The sequence below is a fragment of the Geospiza fortis genome, unplaced genomic scaffold (assembly GCF_000277835.1).
Source record: "Geospiza fortis unplaced genomic scaffold, GeoFor_1.0 scaffold112, whole genome shotgun sequence".
NCBI classification, from domain to species: domain Eukaryota; kingdom Metazoa; phylum Chordata; class Aves; order Passeriformes; family Thraupidae; genus Geospiza; species Geospiza fortis.
The window spans coordinates 25281682-25306656 of record NW_005054298.1 but is presented as its reverse complement, the minus strand read 5'-3'; the positions used below and the strand labels follow the sequence as shown (position 1 = coordinate 25306656).

Below are 24975 nucleotides of genomic sequence, written 5' to 3'. Positions count from 1 at the left end.
GGCCCTGAGGGCCCTGAAGGCTCCGAGGGCTCCGGGGACGGGCGGGGCCTCTCCGGTGCGCGACCCCGCCCTCACGCACCTCCGCCGGCACGACGGTCTCTGCTTCTCCCTCTCGGTCGCTTTGGGGTTAGCTTTGCACCGTTTGAAGTGCGGTTCATTTAAATGCGTCAGTTTTAAATCTGTCTGAAAAAGCACAAGCCTGTCTGGTCGTAATGTGAAACGGTAGAACCTGGGGCTTTTCCCCTTTTGTATGTAAACTCGGATAGTTAACGTGAGAGAATAGACAAGCTAAAAAATCTATAATCTTTTCAGGTTTCAAGGTTTACTAGTTAAGTATTGTGTTTCTCTCTGTTAATGTCTCATTGTGTTAATTCATTAATCTGCTTTAATTAACTGAACAAAGGTGAAGACTGAAGCAATTCTTTCAACTTCAGACTCAGAAATCCTCTCAAGACGTAATAAACTCAGTTTCGAAAAGTGTCAGAAAGACCATTTATTTATTTGGACATTCCCCTTGATGGTGTTCAGATTCATGTTGAGGATGGATAAAGGTGCAACTGCTAAATCGTCGTCTGCTGTGTTCACCTCAAATGCTGCTAAAGGATGGATGAAGAAGAGGGATGGAGCATTACAAGCTGCAAAATGGAATGCTTCTTTAGCTTCTAAAATCAAAACTAAATTAATAAGTAAGTCCTGTTAAAATAAAACGGAAGCTGTATACCGTACTTAGAATGTATGTATGGCTTCAAAAGGAATAGTAATTGTATTTTACGTGATCAGCTGAAATTCTGCCCGTTACAACCATTCTGTAACAGATAAGTATAGGTAGGTTTTCATAAAGACAGTGGAAATATATATTTTTAATATAAAGCTTTTTTCTTTATGGTGTCAAAACTCACATTTATTATGCGAATGTTTGAACATTTTAATTTGTAAAATTAATAATTTTTAAAATATTATTAAACATTTTTATGCCTGTGAAATTATCAGTTTTTAAATGTTTTCTTCTTAAAATAACCTTATTTTTAAAAATCCAAACTAGAGCAGAATCTATGCATGAAATAAACTTGAAACAGACAGAGTAGTCATCAGAATGACAGCTACATAAACTGTTTTATATTGGAAAGTGTTAGGCTTTGCTGCTGTAGCACCAGAACCTACAGATAAAAATGTTGTCATATATGATAGTTCACAAAGAGAGGGCCTGGAATTGAAGCTGTTGAAAATAATATTACTTTGTCTCCTTTAGATAACTCATCTATGTTTAAAGTATCTTTACAACAAAATAACAAAGCATTGGCTGTGGCTTTGAGTGTTGAAAAAGAAAATTCTCGCAAACTAAAGAATGAGAAGATTTTTCTTCAGAAGGAAGTAGAAAAACTGCAGCTTCATAACATCTCGCTTCGTCAAAAACTAACCTGTTTGGTATGCTGCAAATATTGTTATTTAAACTTAGAGCAGCTAAACTAAGCTTTCTTTGAAACCTAATATTATTTCTTAAAGTGGTGGCTTAAAATACATGTCTCAGATTTGTGAAGTTGTATCACCTGACAGTATAATATTTACATTTAATTTTTCTTTTGTATCTTTTTTTGAACTATTTTTTCTATCGGTGTGTATATCTATAGCTATTTTAGTCCCAGGTTCACCTTTATATTTATAGGTATTGAGACGAGTTTGTGCTCAATTAAGTAAAAAAAAATCGCAGCATAGATTCACCTTTTATATCTTGTCTCTTCTTGCCACTTAAAATATATTTTTTCTCTTATATGCAGAATAAAACTCTTATTGGAATAGATGCATTTTTGAATGAAAACCTCCTAACTGCAATAGAAATAAGCAGTCCTTCTGAGGTAAGATATATTTTCAACTTTGCTGTATTGAACTTATCTTCCAGGGTAAGATTTTCAAAGCATCAAATTGAGTGCAATGTTGAAATACTAATTGTGTTGTAAAACATTTACCCCAATTCCTTAAAACTTGGGATTGAACCAGTATATTACAATAGATTTAATTTTACTGTACTAAAAATTTAGGGTTTAATCTGGTTTCCAAAGTATCTAAAAGTTAAGTATCAGTTAGCCTGAAAGAAGAATCATGTGGTTACAAAAAAAAAGGTTTGCCCTTCAGTATGTAGTGAGCAAGCTACCTGCCTTCCTTGCATAGTGCTGCAATGAATATCTTACATCTGGAAACTTAACCAGAAAACATAGTCCATGTTAGTCCTTGTATCACGGAAAAAATACAATTAATTTTAAAAAAGGAAAATACTGTGTTGTCTGTTCTCAACTTGCATAGTGTTGCTCTGGGCTTCTATATATATAATGTAGTTTGTATGAGTTATAGCTACATTCAGAAAGTCTGTACATCCCTTTGGGATAAAAGTAGGTTATATATTTTGATGAATTTTGTAACAAAATATTTCACTTTAAAATTATTGCATGTGTTTGATTATCATGTGTCTTCCATCAGTGCATGTATCCTTTTCCCATTCATTTTGTAGTTTTTTTTTCCCTGTGGATATTTCCAATACTTAAAACACAAGAGAATATTTAACTATTTGTATTTCCTGCTGTTCTTCTTTTGAAAGGATCTCCAGAGTTCTTTTCCGCTGTCAGCTGGCCCAAGCAGCCCTACTGGTGACAAGCTCAGGAGTGCATGTCGGTCAGCTCGGTAGGTGCTTGTGTGAAATGCCAGAGGTGCTCAGTGTCTGTGGCTTTCTCTTACAGCTGATCTTTGCACCTTGTCCTAGGTAGTTTTGAGGTAATGAGAAACCATTTCCTGTTTAATCCAGAAATGACCTGTTTGCAGCTCAGAATTTAAAGAGAGACCAGTAGACAGAACTTGTGTTTGAGTAACTCACTGCTTGTATCATGTGATCTCACCAGCCCAAAGCAGGATTCGCTGTCATCAAAAATACGTTTGCCCCAAGACAGAACCCAATATCATACTTGAGTTCTTGTTTTCAGCTATTATACATTATTATAGGGAACATTTTGAACAATTGAATGTCATGATGGAAAATGTAATAAAAATCTTCACAGTAAAATTTTCTCTTTTCAGATCTGTAGAATTGCCAGCAAAGCTTCCTTTCATTGCAACAGCTAATGCAAAGCAGCAAGGTGGTTCTTCTCTGGGTGAAGCATCAAATTCTTACAAGTGTACCACTAATTTGACAGAGGAAGTGCATTCAGATCAAGTCAAGTTTGCATCGCTCTTATCTCCTGGTACAAATAATCAGAAGTTCATTGAAACAGAACCAATGGTTGACAAGAATAGATTTTTGAAAGGTATGATATATTTCTGTGTGATTTATTTTTCATGCTCTCTGAGAATTAGTATTTAATAATTCATTGCTCAATGTGCAATACAGACAATGTAGTAAGATTCATAAACTATAATAAACTAGTGAAAAATAAATGTCATCCATAAGTATAGATGTCCTGATAATAATTTATAAAATAATATTCGTTGAAATTACATAGCTAAGATAACCAAATAATAGCTCAAGTAGTAATAAAAAAAATAGTTCTATTTATGTCCAATTTCAAAAGTCCAACTTCAGTGAATTATGAAATTAGCTTCAGTTTACTAAATTTTTAAGGACCAACCATGGAATGTGTGTATTCAGTTTAAAAATAAAAAGTATAATTTTCCATACTTCTGGTTCAGCCTTCAGTAGTTTCATGCAGGTAACTACACCCAATTCTTCCTTTCCCCAAGCTGCTGAAATTTTTCTCTTTGCAGAAAATCAACTGTGTGCAGAATTAAGTTGCAATAGTGCCTTCCTAACTCATGTACAAAATACACAATTCTTAGAACAGTCTGAGGAGCCTACAGAGCATGGTAGTTTATTGCCATCCTATGAAAATGTGACTGAAAGAAAGAAAAATGCAGTACTTTGTAAGTCAAAAGCTCAATCTAATATAAGGGATTTTGATAAAAAATGTAGGCCATTGAATCTGCCTCATCATACCATCAACAATAGCAGCAATGCCAATGATAGGAATTTGCAGGAAGGTTCAAGTGACTTGTCTTGCCTTATTCTTTCACCTCTTAAATTTAACAGTGAAAGTAAGAGAGATTTTAACAAGCTGCTTTTTACTGACAAGATGAAGCCTGAAGAAACTATCTATGATACTGATATGGAGTTGACTGCCAGTGATGCAAGTGAACTACTCACAGTTACAGCAAAAGGCAATTATAAATTGCACCAAAATAAAATTAATAATGCCAATTCTGACAAAATATTACCAAATTTCAGAAAAGTAAAATATTCTAAGAAGGATAAAGAAAAAATTAAAAGCAAGACTGAAGTTTATTCAAATTTGCATGCAAAAGAAAGGCTCTCTAAGTCTGAGAATAGTGAAACTTCAGTAACTACTGACTCACAAACTCAGCTATTCCAGAATCAGACAGAACAGCTACCTACAGGAAATTCTGTAGAGCAACAGAATAGAACAAGTAAAGCTAAGGATTCCAGGAAGACATACCAGGGTAATGTAATGAATCCAAGAAAACAAGAGACAAATAAAGGAACATTCTCAGAAATTATTGGAGAAGTGGAAAGCGGAATACAAAAAACAGACTCATGCTCAACTGTTAACAAGATCCCACCAGAAGTTTATTGTGCTGAAAATTTACCATTCCAAGATAACATTTCTGATGTATTGGCTTTACAGGAAGGCTTGCTGAATACAAATGAGAAAGATAACAAACCAACAATAAAGAGGAAGACTTCTCAAAACCTTTCCAAAGCAAATGCAGAAAAATCCTGTAGAGAGGAAAATGGCCAGTATGGAGAATGTATTTCAAAAAAATCTCAAACAGAGATAAACCAATGTGACAGCAGCAAGAGAAAACAAGACCAGAAGAATATTATACAGCACAAAAACAACAGAAAAAGTAGTCACAGACAAGGTAAAGAAGCTGAAAATGACAGCCCTCATAAAGTTAGTCAGAAAGTAGACCAAAAGAGCAGCCATTTTTCACCAGGCAGATTGAAGCGTACATTGGCAAAGGCCAGCCGGAATGCATATGTGATACCAAAGGAAAATCTTATACGGTTCTCAGTTTGTAAAAATGAAGAATTAAAACATAAGGATTCATTGCTTGCAGAGGCTGGAAAGAAGGCAACTGTGACTCAGCAAATGCAAGTAGCTTTATTTACTCAGAATGATGTAGCTCTGAATACACCACAAGCTAAAGAACAGGTTGATGATGATGCTAACAGGTTAAAGAAGGTAGATTCCTCAGCAGTGGCAAGTAAAACCTCCCACATAAGTAATGTTCCTGATAAGCATGTAAAGCAGAAACAGAGGTTGAGTTCTGATATTACTGAGACCAGACCAGAAAAAAGTTATTTCAGGCATATTTCTCAGGGGGGTCAGAATATTTTGGATGACCAGGAAGTCCCTCATGAAATGAATTCCTTTGTGAGTAAGTTGAAGCCTGTGATTGAAGTTGAATGCTGTAAGAATATGCATTTTATGGCAGATAGCTCTTCCCAGGAAGGTCTTCCTGATATGGATCTCCCAGCTCTTGATAACCACAATGCTTCCATCAACTTCTCTATACTGAAAAGCTCTGAAATCCACAGGCAAAATGATCGTAATGAAGCACTGGATGCTGAAAAGACAGAACAAAATATGGATCATGTTTCTAAACAGAGTAACAAAAATACTCTGACACCTTGTCATGGTAAGTGTTTGGGCTAGAAAAAGCAAGGCATTTTGAATTAGGTAGTGCCTGAAATAGTGATAACATGTCTTCTCTTAATTCTGTCCTCTCATTGCTTGTTAAGAGCAAATAAAATAGGAGTGGAAAAGGGTAAGAATGAAAATCACCAAAATCTTCTATACAATGTATCAGTTACAATATCTTTTTAAATTGTGGTGACTAATATCCTTGTTACTTTTCAATATATCCCAAGATGATACTTGGTAGGGCAGATATAAGTAATCTACATTCTTGAGAAGCAATTTTAATTAAAGTATGTATTCCTTTTCTTAAGAATTCCATTACATTCAAAAAGTTGGGGATTGAAAGATAAAATAGCTTGAGCTGTTATCCAAGAGAAACAAGACAGGACTCCACTGTTCCCTTATTAAATGGCAGATATATCTGGACTTAAAATTTCATTTTTGTTTCTTTAGAAACACTGCAACTCAACAGGAATTCCTGTATCTAAAAGTATGTTGAGTAGGTTTTTCAATAACCTGCCCATGTGCCAACTTAGATGTGACAATCTCTTTTTAAAGTAAGATACATTAACACCATAAAAAAACTTTAATGTAGTCTGGAAGGTTTAAATTCTTCTATTATAAATGCAATTATTAAAATGCAATGTAATGGAGTTAATACAATGGAGTTGTGGTGAGTATCTTTAGTGTAGGAGCAGTAATCAAGGTGGCTGAATTAAGAAACATATATCAAAAATAATTACCAATTGAAGTTTACATAATGATTCACAAAATATTTAAAATTAAGCATGTAAACTGCTGTATTTACAGGGAGAAAAGCTTTCCAAGAACTGACAAATACTAGTATACAATTTCACACTTCTGTAACTAAATCCCCCCAAACTTTGGAGGACTCAGCAGCACCACTGAGACGAGGCAGACCCACTGTTTGCTACAAGGAACCCAGTCTTCAGAGGTAGGTACACATAAATTGGGGCTTTTGTTCTTGTCTTTTGTGTGCATAACTACCCCAGAAAACATTGGTTATTAAACCCCTGAATAAACAGTGGAGCTCTCACAAATCTCTTTTGCAAAGATACTTCAGTGTTGATATAAGGCTTCTCCAGTTAGTGTGGCAGAATTTCCAAGTGCTAAAGTAAGACAAGGATAGTATTCAAATTCTAAAATATAGTTTGGGCTAATAGAAAATAATAGTGAATCCTAATGTTTATCATGATATAAACCCCTTTAGAGATGAATAATTATGAATGTTATGCTTAAAGGTAAATTATACCATAATAATGTCCTTGTAATCTCGTCAAATGGAAAGGAAATTTATGTACTAATATATATAATGTAATATTGTATATATATAATAAATATAATTTATGTACTAATATATAATTCAGTAGTTTTAATTTAACTAGCTGTATGTAATATAAAAAATCATTTTAGATATATTAATTTGATAGTTGGTTATATTGGATATATTATTTTATAATTAATTTGCCTCTTATTATTCTTAGTAAATTTAGTGGCACAGGATTTTATAGCTTATTAAAAGACAAGACATAAATTGTGAAATAACTTCTGAAATTTAAAAGGGGATTTGAAACCCAAACTTCCATTAAGAAAACTAGTATATTTGCCCTTACATAAATAGATCTAAATATAAACGGACCTTTAGGTTCACTACTTCTGAAAATATTCTGCGGGATTTTTGCCAGAAAGTTGTTGAGGTTTTTCTGTTTGGTTTGGATTTTTTTGAAGTATAATATTAATTTAAGGAACAGTTCCACTGTGTTGAGTTTGTGTTAGTAGGATGTGTATTCATGAGGTAAAGACAGTAGAAAGGCTTCCCTGGAACAGGGAAGAGAGTGAAAGGATTATACCAACTTACTTTATGACAAAGGTATAAAAAGCCTTTTTTCTGGCAATACTGTGGCAGGAGAGGATAAATGCGCAAACTGAAAAAAAAATAGAGCACTGTTCTCATACAACCTCAAAATATTTTTTACTTCTCTGAGTAAGCTAACAGTTGAAGCAGTGAGACTGAGGAAAAGTAGGAGCTAAAAGTAATGGAGAAAGTCTTCACTTCACCCCTGGCAATTCAGAAATATTTATGCCAGATAACTTATAAAAAATTGTAAGGGATTAGAGTCACACTTTTATTTTATTAATTGACCTATATGTTAAAATTCTGCAGTATTATATACTGACACATTGCCACTCTTTTACTCCAAAATGATAAGTTCTGTATTTCTGAGAAATGGTAACTAATAACAGAAAAAAAAAATGTTGATGCCAATCAAGATTTTAGATGATTGTCTCCTATTTATATTATAGTTAAATTTGCACTGTCCTGAATGGGTGCTGTTAAGTGTTCGGTTTAAACAAGTTTTGAATTTTTTTATAGAAATATCACATCCTAATATGATAGAGGTCACATATTTCCAGCATTATTTTGGAAAGCAGTAGTGTCTTGCTTTTTCATACATACTTATTTTCCACGAGTTTAATTCCTTTAGTGTATCAAGCTTTCATTAATGCTATTTACCATGTGAATTATTATGATCACATTACTGTAGTTGCATATGTGCTTGATGATATTCATACCTGATGTTTTTTACTTCTTTACAGCAAATTAAGGAGAGGGGATCGATTTACAGATACACAATTCCTGAATTCCCCAGTCTACAAAGTAAAACATAAAGGAAATTTTAAAAGCAAATCAAAATTTTATTGAGGAAGAGAGAATTGCCTTTATGGACAATACTTCTAAAATGGGTACAATTGTTTATGTATATATGTAAATGTTTAGCAATATAGTCTTTGTTGTTCATTGATTAGTAAAGGTCTTCCACAGTGAAATTTTCTGGAGAAGAACCTCTATAAAAGGGGCACAGAATACTTTACTGAGGAAGGCTTATACAGTTGAGGGTTACTCCTGTTTTGCATTTCAGGTCAGTAATTTATAATCTGTTCAAATGGTTTGCAGCACTTCTTAAATTGTTAGAAAATATATGTTTTAATGAGAAATAAAAATAAACCAGCTTTGGGAATTGTACTGTGAGTTTTTCATGTGTATTTTGATTGGAACCAGTTCTCAGTGCTGGTTGGAATGGATACACGCATACCAAATTTTTATGAATTTATTGAAATAGATGGAGATAGTCTTTTTTGATAGTTGACTTTTGGATTTGACAGAATCACACTGAGATTTGAGTAAGGAAATCTCATTGAGAAATAAATAATGGAGGGCAGTCAAGTGCCCACAGTATGTGCCAGAGGCAGCAAGGAAGAAAAAAGCACTACAGTAGGAATTCAGTAGCAAATTGGGTCTAGAGAAAGCAACCTTGAGTTTCCAATTGAGACTGCACATGTGACAAGTAATACAATAATGTCATACCATTCAGATTTCAGGTTTTTGTACTGCTTCCCCTCTGCATTCCATAAAGTGCTGTCAGCTGGCAGGTTTCTGCAGTATCTGATTTGTAGATGCTACCAGAGGCTCACTACCTGCACAGCTTTTACACATTACAGTAGATAAAGTTCAGGTTAATTTTGCAACAGAGAGGCATTTTTGATGAGGTAGAGATCTAAGTTAACTTATTTTGGTTATAGATGGTGGTTCTTCATGCAAATGCAGTAGATGTTACTAGTTTACATAGGCTTAAAAATTGATCAGACACATTAATGGAAGAAAAATCTATGAGGAATTACCAGAAACACCATTTCTGGCACAGGATGTTCCTGAATTGCAAATTTTTGAAGGATGGAAGATGATTCTGGAGAAGCCTTACTATGCCTTTGAGCAATTTTTGTACCTTTTCCAAGGACATTCCCTGGTGACACTTTCAGAGACCAGTTCTTTGGTTAGCTTGACCTTTTGTCTAATACAGCATGTCTCTTTTTAAGAGGTGTAACTGATATTCTTAAATTTATAATGTATTCTTTAAAAGTATATTCTTAAAATACAATATATTCTTTTAAAAATTATAATATATTCTTTAAAACATTCTTTTAAATGTAATCTTTGTACTTCATTGTACATTACATTGTGAGCTGGGAAGCTGATGGAGAAAATAGTCCTTTAACACATGTTTAAGACAAGAAGGTGGTTGGGAGCAGATGGCATTGATTTGCAATCAGGAAATCAGGCTTTATGAACCTGATAGTCTTCTCCAACTAGCTTGGTGGGTGAGGGCAGAGCACTAAATGCTTGTCTCAATTATAGTAGGGCTTTTGATATTTTCTCTGATAACATTCCACAGATAAACTGATGAAGTATTGATTTGTTAAGGGCACAGTGAGGTGAGTTGAAAAGCTGGAAGGCTGTGATTAGTGCCAAATGGTCCAGCTGGAGGCAAAACATTAGAACTCCTTAGGGTTTCACACTGCTGCCAGCAGTGATGAACACATTCACTAACAACCTGTATGAGCCAGTGCACCCTACACAAGTCTGCAGGTGATCGGAAACTGGAAGGAGTGGCTGAAATACCCCATGGTTCTGTCACCATTCAGAGGGATCTGATCAGGCTGGAGAAATGTGTTGAGAGGAATCTCAAGAAGTTCAATAGGAGGAACCTGCATCCTTCTCCTGTGAGTTGTCAGAATTTCAGCTGTGTATTTTGACAGAAAAGGACTGATGCATATCAAAACACACTCCTGGATATAACTTTTGGGTGTGTCCATTCTACATGTAAGTCTGGAACTATAACCATAAACACTAAGAGGCGTAAATGTATTATTTACAAACACTTAAGTAATACCACAACTGGTTACCAGTTGCAAAGATCATGTAGAGATTGTAAATATACAGCAGTAAGTAGAGCAAGGTTGTTTTCAAATATACAGCAGTAAGTAGAGCAAGGTGTTTTTATATAGATCCTTGCAGTACAAATAGAGTATTCAGTCAGTATGGCAATTCTTCCAATAAATTCTTCCATCACCCAGGCAATGTCATCTGCACTGCAAAACAGCTGTTAACATTATTTGGGAAGTTTCAGCAGACAGACTTTTTTCTTTCTGATACATGCTGTGGACATCACCCCATTAGCCAAGACTATTGTGAAGAGCTGCAGAAATGGTTGAGAAGATAGACTCTATCATTTTTCAGTGTTATTTTTTAGAAAGAAGTACACAGGGAAATGATTAAGCATTTTTCCTTTTTTTTTATTACCAAGTTTGTAATTACTTTATTTTATTTTAATTGAAATGTTCTTGCTAGCTTCTACTATTTATCAACATCAGCAGCTGTGTCATTAGAAACCCTCAAGAAATACCTATTAAAACTTGTGTTCCCAGTGCTGACACTGCAGCAGCAAAACACAATGGTTTTTATAATGGTTGTTTCTCTCTACTGCCTGCGGTTTGAAAGCTAGAAACAGAGGCACATGCTTTATCTTCCCAGAAAATAAATAATCTCTTTGGGGATTGGCTTAATTATTTTTTCAGTGAAGGTCCTGTTGTTCCACACAGCCTCAGGTGTTACCAGCTAGACTGCTAGGGTGTCCCAAATACAAGCATGAAATTTTCAATAAAAGTAGAAGGCCTGGGGGTTTATGCCTTCATTTCTTCCATTCCTTTAGTATAGATATCGTTCCAAGTAAAAAAGGATAAAGAAAGTGGCCTGAAGATCACAGAAGTTATTTTAAGTAACTGTAAAATCATATTATTGCTACTGCCCTTCTTTCCTTGTTTTCTCCATCCTCACTCTTGTCGCTCATATTGATGTTCAATAATAGAACACAGAGAAAACTCACTTTATTTTTTCCTAGATTGCATTTCTTTTTATTGTTACAAAAAATGATAACATAAAAGCAGCATAAAGAATGTTGCCTTGTCTTTGAACCTTCACTATATGTGCTTGTTTCACCAGGTCATTTGATATATTAGAAACTCTTTCCAGGAAAATGATGAAAAAGCAGCTCATGATTTTTGACATAAAAATCTATTTGTAGCAATCACCAAGAATTAGGATAATTTTGCTGAGAATAAGGTAATTTGAACTTCTTTTTATAATCTTAAAGTTGCTTTTTCTCATGTTTACTTATTCTAGTTGAAATTTTGTAGGAAATTAATTCCATGTATTTTGATTATACAAAAAGAGGAAGGTATTTTTTCTATAAAATCTTTCCTGCACAACTAGCCCTTACAAATGGTTATGATATCTGAACTTACTGTTGATTATTTTGTGAATGCAAATATAACCAAAAAAGTCACATTGGTCCCATGAGCACTACATTGCAGGATTTTATCTCAATTTAAAATTACTCTTGGTGATATTATAATAAGAACCTGATAATAGTGCACAGTGTTAACGTTGCTGTTTTGCTCTGCAAGAACACCTGTGTCCTTTGAGAAAGTGCGAGGCACGACTTTGTTTTTCAACACTTAAATAACAGTTTAGAATACTGAAGTAAATAAATATTTGTAGTCGGCACAGGACGTTGAAAACAACGTCCGTGTTACCGCCTGGCTCGGCCCCGCTCTCCGCGGCCCCGCCCCGCATAACGAGGCGCGGCCAGCAGCGTGGCTTTCCCTGCTGCTCCCGGTGCCGGGCTGCGGACGATGGCGCTGCAAGGGGCCGCGGCGGCTCAGGAGCTCGTGTTCTATGTGAATGGGAGGAAGGTAAGTACAGGCAGAACAGAGAGGGGCTGCTGTGCCTAAAGGAACCCCAAGGGCATAGATTTGGCTTCCTCAGGCTTAGTCGAACGAGTGTAACCGAAGCCTCACACAGACCTCCCGAAGGCTGGATGGGTGCATCCCATTTTGGCTAGCTCTGCTGTGTTTGGGAGAAAAAGCGTGTCAAAGTGAAACACACTTTCAGCTGGGTATCAAACTCGGCTGGTAAGCAAACCCCTTTTTCACTTGGATGTCTGGCTTCTCATCTTTGATGGTGTCAGGTTTTCAGAGGCACAACTGAAAGCAAGACTTTAGTGCCCAAATTTGGACTACTGAGCATAAAGATAATATTGCAAGGACTGGTTGTTGATCCAAAGCAAGTGTAAGGAACTAGCTGATTCTAAGTGACCAAAGAAGAAACACTGTACTCGATCAAGAATGTGGATATTTCTGTTGCTCTCTGTTGCTCTCTGTTGTCAGTTTCCGAAGGTTAATATAAGTAAAGCTAGAAAAGAAATCACTACTGCTGATAGCCTTACAGACTTCCTCTAATGTTTATTCCAGTATGTCAGAGTGCCAGGGAGATTTTAAAATCTGCAAATCATTAGTTAGTTCTTCATGCTGTCTTTAAAGTTCTGCATTTTTATTTCTAGTGTGGCCGAAGGTCAGTTCCCTCAGTATAACATTTCACTGAGCAGCAGTTATTTTTAGTACTTGCAACATGCCCTAACATTTCTTTTCTGGAAGTGTATGTGTCTGAAAAGGAATTTCCAGGAGCCCAAACTCTCCTGCGGTGTTTGGCAATTAGTGTAGTACTATGAGACGGAACCAGAGAAGGATTCTCTTCTGGCCTTGTGTGAATGTAGTCTGTGCCCTGAATTATGAAATGCTTGGTTTCTTAATAAAACCTTGTTTTTACTTTCTTGCTGTAGATAATAGAGAAAAATGCTGATCCTGAACAAATGCTCTTGGCTTATCTGCGAAAGAGGCGTATCCTTTTCTTGTCTGTTCCCTGAAGTCACTCATGAAAGCCTTATTCAAGTAAAATTCTAAGAAATTTTAATTCAAGGTTTAATTACCAGATTAAGGAAGTTGTGATTCCTTTAAGATAAATCAACTGCACTAAATGATGTCTCTTTCTTAATCCAAATATTTTTCAGTTGAGCTGCTGTATTTTTAGCCTGGCTTTTTAAAGAGAGAAATTATGCCATCAGGCACAATGAATATGTGTCTATTTGTGTTCCTCCCCTCCCACCTCATAAAGAAGTCTAAAAACCTAGGGGTCAGTAACTTGACAGAATAAAAGTCCCCAGGCTTTGTAATAGTCTCTCTCCTGCTAAAGGGGAGATCTTGTGATGAAAACCTGAGACTGGTAGAATTTTGAGGGGCAAAAAGGCATCTTCCTTTTGGTGTCTTTGGAACATTAAAATAGCTGTTTATTGATTCACAGTTTTAGACTGGTCACTGTTCCAGATTCAAAAAAATGAGCACTTCTCTCAGAAGTGTGATCCTTCAGATGAGATGCAAGGCAAATAATCGTGTCTATAAATGGGCCTTCTGGGAGAAACTGGGAAATTTGCTTTAGTGTCCCACTGGAATTTCAGATATACAGCTGGTTTGCCCACTACATATTTCTTCCTTTCAAATTTTCACTTGGAGAAGTAATTTTCACTTCTCTTTTCTGTCTGTCCCAACTTACTCCTATTCCAAAATAAATTATAATCAAGTTTTCTGTTTTCTCAAGAAGAGGATTTTGGTCATGTAACTTCTTAGCTTCCATCTTGCTTTCACTGAAAGTTTATTCCAATATAGAACAGAATCCAGTACATATGCTGATACCAAACAAATGCTGTGTTCCTTAGGAGTTTAGGAAAAAAGGTGGTCTCAAGCCTTTGAGTGGAATAAAGCCCAGAATGGAACCAGATAATTATTTTCCCTAATTGACAGCATTTTCAGTCTGTCTTACAGGAACTAAGTATGGCTGTGGAGGAGGCGGCTGTGGTGCTTGCACAGTGATGATATCAACTTATGAGCCAGCTTCAAAGAAGATACGGTATCCTCAACACAATATTTTGAATCCTGCAGAAAAATCTATGATTGTTGATAACATTTCCAGATATGAAACCTTAAATACAGAGTTGTAGAACTTGTTCTTAATAGTAAAAGTATCTAGAGGAAAGGTCACTTTAATCCAAAAGGAGAATGCTGTAAAAATTGCTGTTGATTCAGCTGTATTGTAAATTTGCTGAACTATTACACTCAAATTCTTGATTTACTTATAAATACTGATAGCCCCTGCAAGAGGTTGTAGGAGGTATTAATTTAAGAGCCTTTCGCTGGACCACTGGAATGTGTCTCCTACCTGCAGCTCTGTATGGTGGTTTAAGTCCAGCTGGTAACTGAGGACCATGCAGCTGCTCACTCACACCCACCCCCCAGCAGGATGGGGCAAAGAATCAGAATGGTAAAGGAGAAAACTGATGGGTTGAGAAAAGACAGTTTAATAGATAAAGCAAAAGCTGCTTGTGCAAACAAAGCAAAGTAGACAATTTACTCACTACTTCCCATCATCAGGCAGATGTCCAGCCACTGCTGGGATACCATCATCTGTGATGGTTACTTGGGAAGACAAACACAGTCACTCCAAAACTTCCACCCTTTCTTCTTCTTCCCTCAATTCTATGTGCTGCACAGGATGCCACATGACATGGAATATGACTTTGGTCATTTTTGTTCACCTGTCCCAGCTGTGTCCCCTCCCAGTTTCTTGTGTCCCAAAGTCTCCCCATTGATGGGGTGGGGTGAGAGGCAGAAAAGATCTTGATTCTGTGTAAGCCCTGCTCTGCAGTAACTGAACATCCCTGTGTTATCAGCACTGTTTCCAGCACAAATCCAGAGCACAGCTTAAAACTAGCTACTATGAAGTAATTTAACTCTATCTCAGCCAAAACCAGCATACTATCATGCAATTGGTGGGAAGGTAGGGTAGGCACAAGTGTGAGTCTTACCAGCCCTTTGATACTAAACTCCATCCCTTACATCCCACCCACAGAAAGAAAGATTTTGAAACTGAAACCCAGAGTTTGAGATTGAGTCATTAAGGTAAAAACTGGAATAAATTGGTTTTAAGTTGAGAAAACGCCAATCAAATTGTTAAATGGTTACATGTCATTGTACACTGAAGTGTTTATTGGGTGGGGAAAAAACATTCCAGTTGTCCTTTTGTACAGTTACATTACACTGGAATGCAACACAAATGAAAATGTTTAAAGTTAATGAAACAGCTAAAATTAAAGCAGACTACTAAAAAAAATCAACTGTATTAAAAAACAAATAATTTTATTGAAATTAGTAAATGCTTTGAAGAATTTTCATTTTGGTGTGTTGTTCTGTAGGCACACAGTTTGTAGTAATTGGGAGTGGGGCTGTGTCCAAGCCTCATCCCCAATGGGCTACAGCTATGTAGGTCACGTGAGCAGCATTGAAAGCAATTGGAGCTGGAGTGCCCAGGTGCACTGACCAATCACCAAAGGGAACAGAGGGCACACAGGTGCAATGTGTCAGCATGAGGGTATAAAAGGTTGGGCTAAAGAACAAGAAGGGTAGATGCTTGCAGCCTTCTGAAATGATATGATGTTACTCTGTATGGGCAGACACCTGAAGCCTTCTGAAGTGGTATGGTGTCACTCTATGTGTTGAAACTTTCTGAAATTGTGTGATGATGCTCTGTGTATCATGACCTTCTCAACTGCAACATATGCTGTGGCTTATGCTGCAACATTGTTCCTAAATAGGAACAATGATATTTATTTTACATTAGAATTTCCTTTGGGTCAGAATTTTGATTATAAGTTTGCAGCAGTAATTCTTTACTTCCTTCCAATGACTACACCAGTCTTCCTTTCCCTATCTTTCTCCTTCAAAATACAGTTGACAGATTTCTTGTGGGCAAGAGAGACAAGAGGGCAATTAGAAAAGACTGAGGTATTAAGGAAGATGTAAATTCCATTGAATTGTCCTTATAGATATGCTTTTATATGGGGGTCAAGAGACATAGCTAAAAAGTGATCGCTTCTCATTCCAAATGTTAATAGTGGCTGCTTTGTAAGTACGAATTATGTCTTGATTGGCAGAAGAATAATACTCAGACTTGTTTATTAAAATAATATTCATGTTCTTTATTCTCCTTTATGTTCCAAAGACACTATTCAGCCAATGCATGTTTGCTTCCCATTTGCTCCTTGTATGGTGTAGCAGTGACTACAGTGGAAGGTATTGGAAGTACAAAAACCAGGATTCATCCAGTTCAGGTGAGAGTGCAGTATCACTGTATAGGAAGATTACTGATTTCTTTTTGGATGGAATGGATTTAGTGTCAGTGCTTTTAGGGCACGGGAATTTCATAAAATGGTTGTTTTCCCTGCTAGGTGACAACAGAGGGCAACATTGTTTTCTGGTGGTTGATTGATCAAGGCTGGTGGCAGATCTTACTTTAATATTGACAGTCTGATCAAGTAGTCGGTATGTGATGATTGTTGGAGTGGGTCAGGCTTTGCTCTCTTTGGGCTAATGGCACATCTTGGACAATGTCCCATTGGTTCAAATTTTAGTTTAAGTGCAAAAAATGCAGAAGTCCACTGAAGGTTAATTAGCTTCTTCAGTAAGATGTACATCAACATCACACCCAAAATAATTGTTTTCATTTGATATTGCTTTAAGTGTTTTACTTTAAAAGTCTGGTTAATTACCAAGGCAACATTCTGTATGACATCTCCCATTTAAGAGAGCATTCATTAGAATGGAGATGAGTGCTGGAATGAGTGTTGTTTATAGTGTTTCATTTCAGGAAAGACTGGCCAAGTGCCATGGCTCCCAGTGCGGTTTCTGCACACCTGGAATGGTGATGTCCATATACACTCTGCTAAGAAACCACCCAGAACCAACTTCAGAGCAGATGATTGCAGCTCTGGCTGGTAAATATTGCCACTTTTTAGTTTGCAGGTGTGTTCCTGAAAAATTTCTTCGGGTGCTTTGTCTGTGTGAGTCCTTGTCTGTGTGAGTATACATGTCTGGATGCATGGAGGATGTCCTCCTACAAACTGTGCTTCCTAGAAGAGTTGCTACTGCATGGAGACCTTGTATTCCCTGTCATTCTTTTATCCTGGAAAATGAAACATGGAGCTGTGGATTATTTCAGGTGCTCAAAACATCCCCATATGTGTCTTTTGAAGTGCTTAAAATCAGATGTGCAAAAATGATGTCATGTTGGAGAAGCAGCTGCATCTGAGCATCTCCAAGGTCCCTTTATATCTGATGTTGAGAATGTCATAAGCCTTGCAGGACAGGCCCTTTGTAGTAGGATTAAAACAGATAGTCTGCATCTCTCGGCCTTATCTTCAGTAAGGGAAAGTGTGAGCATTTATTGTAGGTAAAATAGCCTTCTGTCATGTGTTGTGCTCTAGAGTCACAGTGGAGCCAAAGGCATTTCCTGCTGCTGTGTGGTGAGCTTAGAGGAGTAACATTAGTTTCCTTCACCTCCAGGAAAAAGAGAAAAACATTTTGAGTGGGTAAAAAAATACTGTACAATGTCTTATTCTCCTGCATACTGAGCTGGAGCCAGCATTCACTGTAGTGCAGATCTCAACTATTTCATACTCCCCTTGAAACAACACCATTTTTTTGTCAGGAGCTGCAGGGTCCTAAGTCTTGTGCCACTATTCTATTTTGTCTTTTTGAGAGCTGACACTTCTCCTTGAGCTTAAAAAACACAAGACTCAGATAAATATATGACATTCTAAAGCCACATCTTTAGAGCAAAGCTTTTTCTGACTGATTTCCTTCCTTTAGGGAACTTGTGCCGCTGTACTGGATACAGGCCAATCCTAGATGCCTGTAAAACCTTCTGTAAGGTAAGAAGTAGTGGTGATAGGAGTGCTAGATTGGGGCCATTAGTGTATATGCATATACAAGCCATCAAGATTTTCACTGAAATCATCCCTTCCCTCTGTTTAAAGGTGACATTCTAAGTAAATGGCCTAACCCATTAGAAAAATTGATAAACACAAGTGAACATGGTGTCTAGCCTGGATTATGAGGAGTAATCTGAAGTAACTCCATGTGGTTTACTGTGGGTTAGTACTGGCATGAATAAAAGTGGAATTTCAGTCCACATTCTTAGAATTTATCATGCAATGCAATGTGTCAGAAACCTACCGAGGAGAAGTGGGAGTGAACAGCTGGTAAAGGAAACAATACAGACCATCTACATCTGCTCTCACAATGTCAAAAGAATTCTACACAGTGGGAATTATTTTGTATTAGGGATGTCAACATTTGAGGACTTAAAATAATTTTTTAATATCATTCCTTTAACACTTCATCCTTCTAATTCAGCTTGTTATTATTAAACTTCATCTTTATTGGAATACAAAGTCACTCTTATGAGCTTTAACTCATTGCCACTCTGGGCAGTATTTCACTAATGGGATTTTCCTATTTTAGGACTCCATTTGTTGTCAAAGGAAAGCAAATGGAAAATGTTGCTTGGATCAGGAAGATTATTTGTTTGACAATGAAGAAAAGGTAAAGTTGTGAATATATTACCGACTCTACTTCAATATAAAACTTAGAGAAAGAATATTGCATATAGTATTTGATAAATATGATATTTTACTATTCCTCACAAGAAATTTGGAAATATTTTGAAAAATTGAGGATTCTGTGTCTAAATTTGTATGAGGAGGCTCTGATACTATCTGTGTCAGATAGTTGGTATAAGATAGTTTGGGTCTCCAGAGCTGAGATTTGAACAGCTCTTCAGGTTCAGTTATATTAATAGTCTGAGCTCTACCAATACAGTGAGAATTATATTATGAAGGACAATAGGGCATATGTGAAATTTGCTTAAATCAATGATCAGTGATGCTCTAAGTACTGGTCTCGTAGGAAAAGTGCTGACTTGACTTTGAAGAATTGATGCACTCCTAAAAATTAGAGCTATGATTGTGATTTTATGTGAAACCTCTTGTCTATACAAATATTTCACCTTATTTTTCTTTTAGTAATATCTGATCTACTTCTTTAGGTTTTGAGTACTTTAGGTTGGCATGAAACTACTTTTTTTATAGTAGAGCTACAGGAAGCCTGTACTTAGTCCTTCAGTTGCTTGCTTCTGCACTGTCATTTGTGTTAGCAGTAAAATTTAAGAAAATATTATGAACACTTCTTTCACCTCAGCACCTCCAAATGATGCATGGTGATTTAAAAACAAATCCAAATGATAATGAAATGGCTAATTTTTTTACTAAATTAAGTGGCAGTCTATTGGTTTGGCTTTGGTTTTGCTTTTATTATTGTTTTATGAAGTTAATGATAAGAGAAAATTCTTGGTGTTTGCTTGTCTTCTTTTTTAGGTGTCCACCAGCCTGTTTTCAGCAGATGAATTCCAGCCCTTAGATCCCACCCAGGAGCTTATATTCCCTCCAGAACTAATGGTACCTTTTGCTGCTTATAGACTATTCTGATGCTCTGTTCAGAATGAATTCTTAAGTCCTGCGTAGCAGTAATTCATCAGAAGAAATGTCAAAACATTTTAATGTTAATATATTCCTTTTTGGTTTTTTGCCCGGTAAGCTTATTGAATATTGACATACCAAAAAAAGTCATGTTGGGAACATGAAGCTGCAGAGTTACGTGTCAGGTGAGAAGATAAAGAAGCAACTTAAACTAAGTTTTCAGTCCAGCAGCTGAAGATACAAATACTTCACAGCAAATTGAATGGCAAACAATTTTTAACATTGGAAAACAATTTTGTAGCTTAATAGTTGTGTTAGTCTGTTCTCAGATGACCCTCCAGATCAGAGAGTGTTTAGCCCCAGTGATTAAGGCTGCCAAAGATATAAACAGCTGGAATGGAAAGCATTAGGCATCCTTAATTATTGACAGCAATATTTGCCCTAGAAAAACTGAAAGCTGTTTGTTTTACTTTATTACCATTGTAGAGATCCAAAGCCAGATTCTGTAGTTAGCTGACTGCTTCTGGAGTAAGGTTGATAACTGCAGGACAGAGTTCTTGACTGTGTGTTTGTACCAGCACTGGTTCACAAGCTATTTCCAAGTGATCAGTAAACAGTGCTGGAACAGCCAGAGACACTTAAGTGCCTGCATAATCTAGAAAGGGATGCTGCTGTCAGTGCCATTGGTGCATTCCAAGCAAACTAAGTGGGAAAATACCTTCCTAAGTATTTTTTATCACTTTTCTAACAGTTTTAGCAATTGCAGGATCTATCCCTACATCTTTTGCTAGGGGACTGTTTATTATCATTCTTGTTTATTAGCCCACTGGAATCACTTGCAGACATTTCACCCACACAGTCTCGACTTTCACCACTGTGCAAACATTAGCCAGCATAACATTTCTGTCCCCTTTTTATCCAATTTTAAAGGATCATGTAGAATTGCTGTTGTTTAAGAACATTTTTGACTTTCAGTCTATTGTCTATTAGATCTCACTTCTGTCTGTATGTCTAAATATTTAAATCTGCCATGTTTCTCCATCAGACAATGGCAGAAAATCAACCAAAAACAACTCTGGTTTTTCGTGGGGGGCGAGTAACATGGATTTCTCCTGTAAGCTTGGATGAACTGCTGGATCTGAAAGCCACCTACCCTAAAGCACCTCTTGTGGTTGGGAATACTGGTGTGGGTATGTATGTGATCAGAACAGCTCCTGTTGCTTTAGTTCCAATGTGCATGAGAGGACTGGGGCTACATTTGTGGTTCTTTTTGCATCTTCATCCCTAAACTTACGTTCCAGTATGTGGGAGTTGTCATTTTGGAAAAACCTTTTGTCTACGTCTATTCCTATCTTGTAGGACCTGACATGAATTTCAGAGGTGTGTTCCATCCAGTTCTTATTGCTCCTGCAAGGATCCCTGATCTGAATGTGCTGAAATACACAAATGATGGTCAGTAGACTTTATGTTTTTCCGAAATAGAAGATTTCTTTGCAGTAAGGAATGCTGCACCATTCCAGAGTGCTGAGCAACTCATTCCTAAGCATGCTTGGCTCTTTCCCAGGTCAAGGAGGCTGTTGTCAACAACAGTGCAGGATGGTTTTATCTTCCTGATGCAGTCCAGAGCTGACCAGCAATATTATATTGGGCCTTAGTGTGAGGGTGATTATTCTGGCAATACTGGTTCTGGTGATCAGTCATGCAGGATTTGCTCTGTGACTGCTGAATAGCAGAGAGAGATCCATACAGAACTGCAGGGAGAGTTAGCACATGGCTTGCTTGGTTACATTAGAAAAACTGGCATCACTGATATGCATTAACTAATCTTGTTCTCAATCATAACAGCATTAATTATAATGGGTTAAAAATGTTGTACCTCAACTTACATGTTTATAATAAGCCTGGAGGGTTTTTTTAGTTAGACTAGGTTTTGGGTTTTAAATAATTTCTGGTGGATTAGAACTACAACTAGAACGGGTCTCAACTTGCTATAATAATCTAAAGTAATTGAATAAAAATTACCTTGTACTAGCTTATAGCCAAATTTTTAAGGAAAGTCATATCTGATGAAATTACTTGCTATATGCCTGAAGCCACTTTTTTAAGTGGTAAGCTCTGTTTGATAGTTCTGTCATTGCATTTAGAATATCTATTTTATTTCTGGTCAGTCATTCAGTTCTATTCAAAGACTAGTTTATTCTTAGCTGAAAAGTAGCTAGGAATTGAAAAGAAGCTGGAAGAATTCTTACTCCTTCTTTAAAGTGTGTAAATAAAACCTTGGTATTTGAAGGTGAGACTTACTAGTTCTAACACAAGAGATATGCAGTTTAGTTTGCCAGCCAGAAACAGCATTTCCTCTCTTTAATCAGATTTAAATTCAAAATATGTTTTGATTAAATTTTTCTTTTAAATACACAAAATTTAATATTGCTTTGCTTACTTAAAATGCATTAAATTTATTTATATTTTCATTTATACATTTAATTGAATCCCAGTATTCATTGAAAACATTCATTTATTATGTTAATAATTATTTTTACTAGAAGGGGACTGTGTACCATCTACAAAAAAAAATAGAAGTATAATCTCACAAAAAAGCCTCCTCAAGTAAATGCATACGAGTTCTCTTTCTAGTGGGAAAAATAATACTGTCTTCACTGTCAGGACTATTTGGGTTTTTGCTGCCAATGCTACCTACCCCCACATTAGAAGAATATCTAGAATGTACATATGCAAAGCAAGATCAAATTAGGATGAAAGTAATGGTTTAGGAAGTCTGTTGAAAGCATTTTGAAGCTGACTCACCTTTGTGTGATGTCTCCTAAATGTTTACTCAGTCAAAGCAAGGTGCAAGGGAAGCAGTTGGGATGTGCAGCTGGAAGCACAGAAGGGATTTCCCTTTCTGCAGAAGAGGTGAGGTATTAGTTCTATTTCATAATTTCTAGGGACTTTACCCTCAGTCTCCTGAAATGAAAGGTTCCAGTTCCTTTAAAATGCAAAGGCTCCCCTCCTTTTATCTGCCTTAGCTCACATGAGCTGTCCTAACTCTACAGTCTGAAGATGCTTTAAAACCTAGGCAGTAAAGCAATGCACACATTACACTTTCATAATCTTTTGGTTACAGGATTAACTCTGGGAGCTGCCTGCAGCCTCTCTCTAGTGAAAGACATCTTGACAAATGCAATTGCCAAGTTCCCTGAAGAGAAGACAAGGGTTTTCTGTGCTGTCTTGCAGCAATTGAGAACTCTGGGCGGAGAACAGATAAGAAATGTTGCTGTATGTTGGGAATTATTTGCAATTACAGTTTGAAAAAATTGTAACAAATGTGAAATTGGTCCTGACCACACGTAGAACTTGTGTTTTTAATTTTGATTTTGCCATGAATTTTCTATCAATACCTCTTTTTGTAGCTTTCAATATGTATAAATGTGCATACAGTTTGCATGTCATATTGTCACTTAACACAATATGATGATTACAGAGAAAGGTAACATAAACTACTTTTAACTATTTTTTCAAGTCGTTTGGTGGAAACATCATAAGTAGAAAATCAACATCAGACTTGAATCCTGTTCTGGCAGCCAGCAACTGCATGCTCAATCTGGCTTCAAGAGGTAGGAGGACTTAGCCTGTCTCTATAGCATTTAAGTGTTCAAAGGGCTTCTAGAGATTTAGGTTCCTTGCAGAATTTTGTCATCTTCCCTTCTGAAAATTTTAACTTTCATAATATCCATCACAGAATAACAGAATAACAAATATGGTCACTTTCAGAATAAAATATCAAAAAGAGAAAGGAAAGAGCGATAGCATTTATTTCTTTCTGGACTCCTGGAAATGTTCAGAATCTCAGGGGAAAAGCAAACAAAGCAAAGAAGAAATGAACCCAAAACCTAAACAACAAAAGCCCCACCCTCCTAATAGTTATTTACTTTTGCAGCAGCTCTTTACCACTCAGTTTACTTCTTCATTTTGTATGTTTTAGAATGAAAGGTAGTTATGACAGCAGCTGGAGAGATCTGGAATAAATTGACAGGAGTGAGGGTGGGGTCATCATGGCAGTGTTGGAAGGGAGGATTACAGAATGGGGATTGACCTCTGGGTACTTTTTTTAGGAACCTGGTATTATGATGTTATGGAAGATGGAGCAACCATTTGAGTTTATAGAACATATCACTGATATTTTTTTGTGTAAGTTCTTAGTAGTAGCTATTTATTCAGGAAGGCAGCAGGTATTTCTTGCCAATTAAAATACTACTGATATTGTGTTAATTGCACAATTATAGGGAATTTTCTGGATTTGAGATTTTTGGATTTTTTTTTTTTTTAGGACAAAGGAGACAGATTCCTATGAGTGATATTTTTGCAGATGGAGTTGGTAACAATACCATTACACCAGAAGAGATCTTGGTCTCTATCCATATTCCTTATTCTAGGAAGGTAAGTTATTAGTTTGTTTAGATTTGCTTTATGCAAGTTAAAGACTATGAAATAAAGAGCAAGAAGGGGTATAATCAGTTTGTTTAAACTAGCACTGTTACTGCTCACTTTCTGAATTCCTTACATTTATTCATTTCAGTGCCATACTATCTCCCAGTTTCAGCCAAAAAACAACTCAGCAGGTAGCTGGCAATGCTACGTAAAGAGTAATATTCAGAAAGAACTTTGCCCTAAAATGATGAGGGAAATAACAATTGTCTAGATCCCCTGTGGAAAGGGATCTTGGACAAGTTGCCATTGTGCTCACCAAAGCAGGCTGCTCACCTGTGATATGGCTGGCATCAAATAGGCAAAGAATTATCATCTCCTGAGGATTTTTCTCTAAAATAGGATAAGATTAGAGATGTGTGTGTGGTGGTTCCATAAAGGTTGCTGAACTGAATAATAGTCTTTAACTGATACTGGGTTTGCAAGAGTGGCTATGGGATCTTAGAAGAGAGTTGTGGGTTATGTTTTCTGAATACTGAACTTTGGCAATACCTTGAAGCCTCTAAACTTGTGGTCTTTTTATAAATACAGCTCCACAAAATCCCTGTCTTCCTGTTGTCTACCATGAAAAATCTAGGTCATCTGAACTGTGTAGGTGATGGGGGATTGGGTATGAGCTGCTAGAAAATCAAAGGTGGTAAATCTACTGAAAGGTCAAGAGAAGAAAG

At 36.5% G+C, this 24975-nt stretch overlaps 3 protein-coding genes across 5 annotated transcripts in view; all 3 read left to right on the top strand.

Annotated features, from left to right (window-relative positions):
* Nucleotides 1–513: 513 nt before the first annotated feature.
* SGO2 (shugoshin 2) lies at nt 514–4705 on the top strand. Its single transcript, XM_031058711.1, has 6 exons — nt 514–686; nt 1250–1425; nt 1776–1853; nt 2591–2673; nt 3064–3290; nt 4683–4705. The coding sequence occupies exons 1-6, from the start codon at nt 518–520 to the stop codon at nt 4703–4705; spliced, it is 756 nt and encodes a 251-aa protein (XP_030914571.1). The 5' UTR covers nt 514–517.
* A 745-nt stretch (nt 4706–5450) lies between these two features.
* Nucleotides 5451–8690, top strand: LOC115948033 (shugoshin 1-like). The gene is made up of 3 exons (XM_031058365.1): nt 5451–5700; nt 6513–6657; nt 8322–8690. The coding sequence occupies exons 1-3, from the start codon at nt 5481–5483 to the stop codon at nt 8425–8427; spliced, it is 471 nt and encodes a 156-aa protein (XP_030914225.1). The 5' UTR covers nt 5451–5480; the 3' UTR covers nt 8428–8690.
* Nucleotides 8691–12248: 3558 nt separating this feature from the next.
* Nucleotides 12249–24975, top strand: part of AOX1 (aldehyde oxidase 1) — a 38780-nt gene continuing 26053 nt past the window's right edge. For all 3 annotated transcript variants that reach the window (XM_031056647.1, XM_014306992.2, XM_005415947.2), the window contains exons 1-13: nt 12249–12314; nt 13241–13298; nt 14265–14361; nt 16510–16618; nt 17155–17281; nt 18156–18217; nt 18810–18890; nt 19721–19801; nt 20868–21012; nt 21182–21274; nt 22947–23098; nt 23343–23436; nt 24150–24259. In XM_031056647.1, coding sequence (XP_030912507.1) covers nt 12255–12314; nt 13241–13298; nt 14265–14361; nt 16510–16618; nt 17155–17281; nt 18156–18217; nt 18810–18890; nt 19721–19801; nt 20868–21012; nt 21182–21274; nt 22947–23098; nt 23343–23436; nt 24150–24259 — 1269 coding nt within the window. In that variant the 5' untranslated portion in view covers nt 12249–12254. The remainder of the gene's footprint in view (nt 12315–13240; nt 13299–14264; nt 14362–16509; nt 16619–17154; nt 17282–18155; nt 18218–18809; nt 18891–19720; nt 19802–20867; nt 21013–21181; nt 21275–22946; nt 23099–23342; nt 23437–24149; nt 24260–24975) is intronic.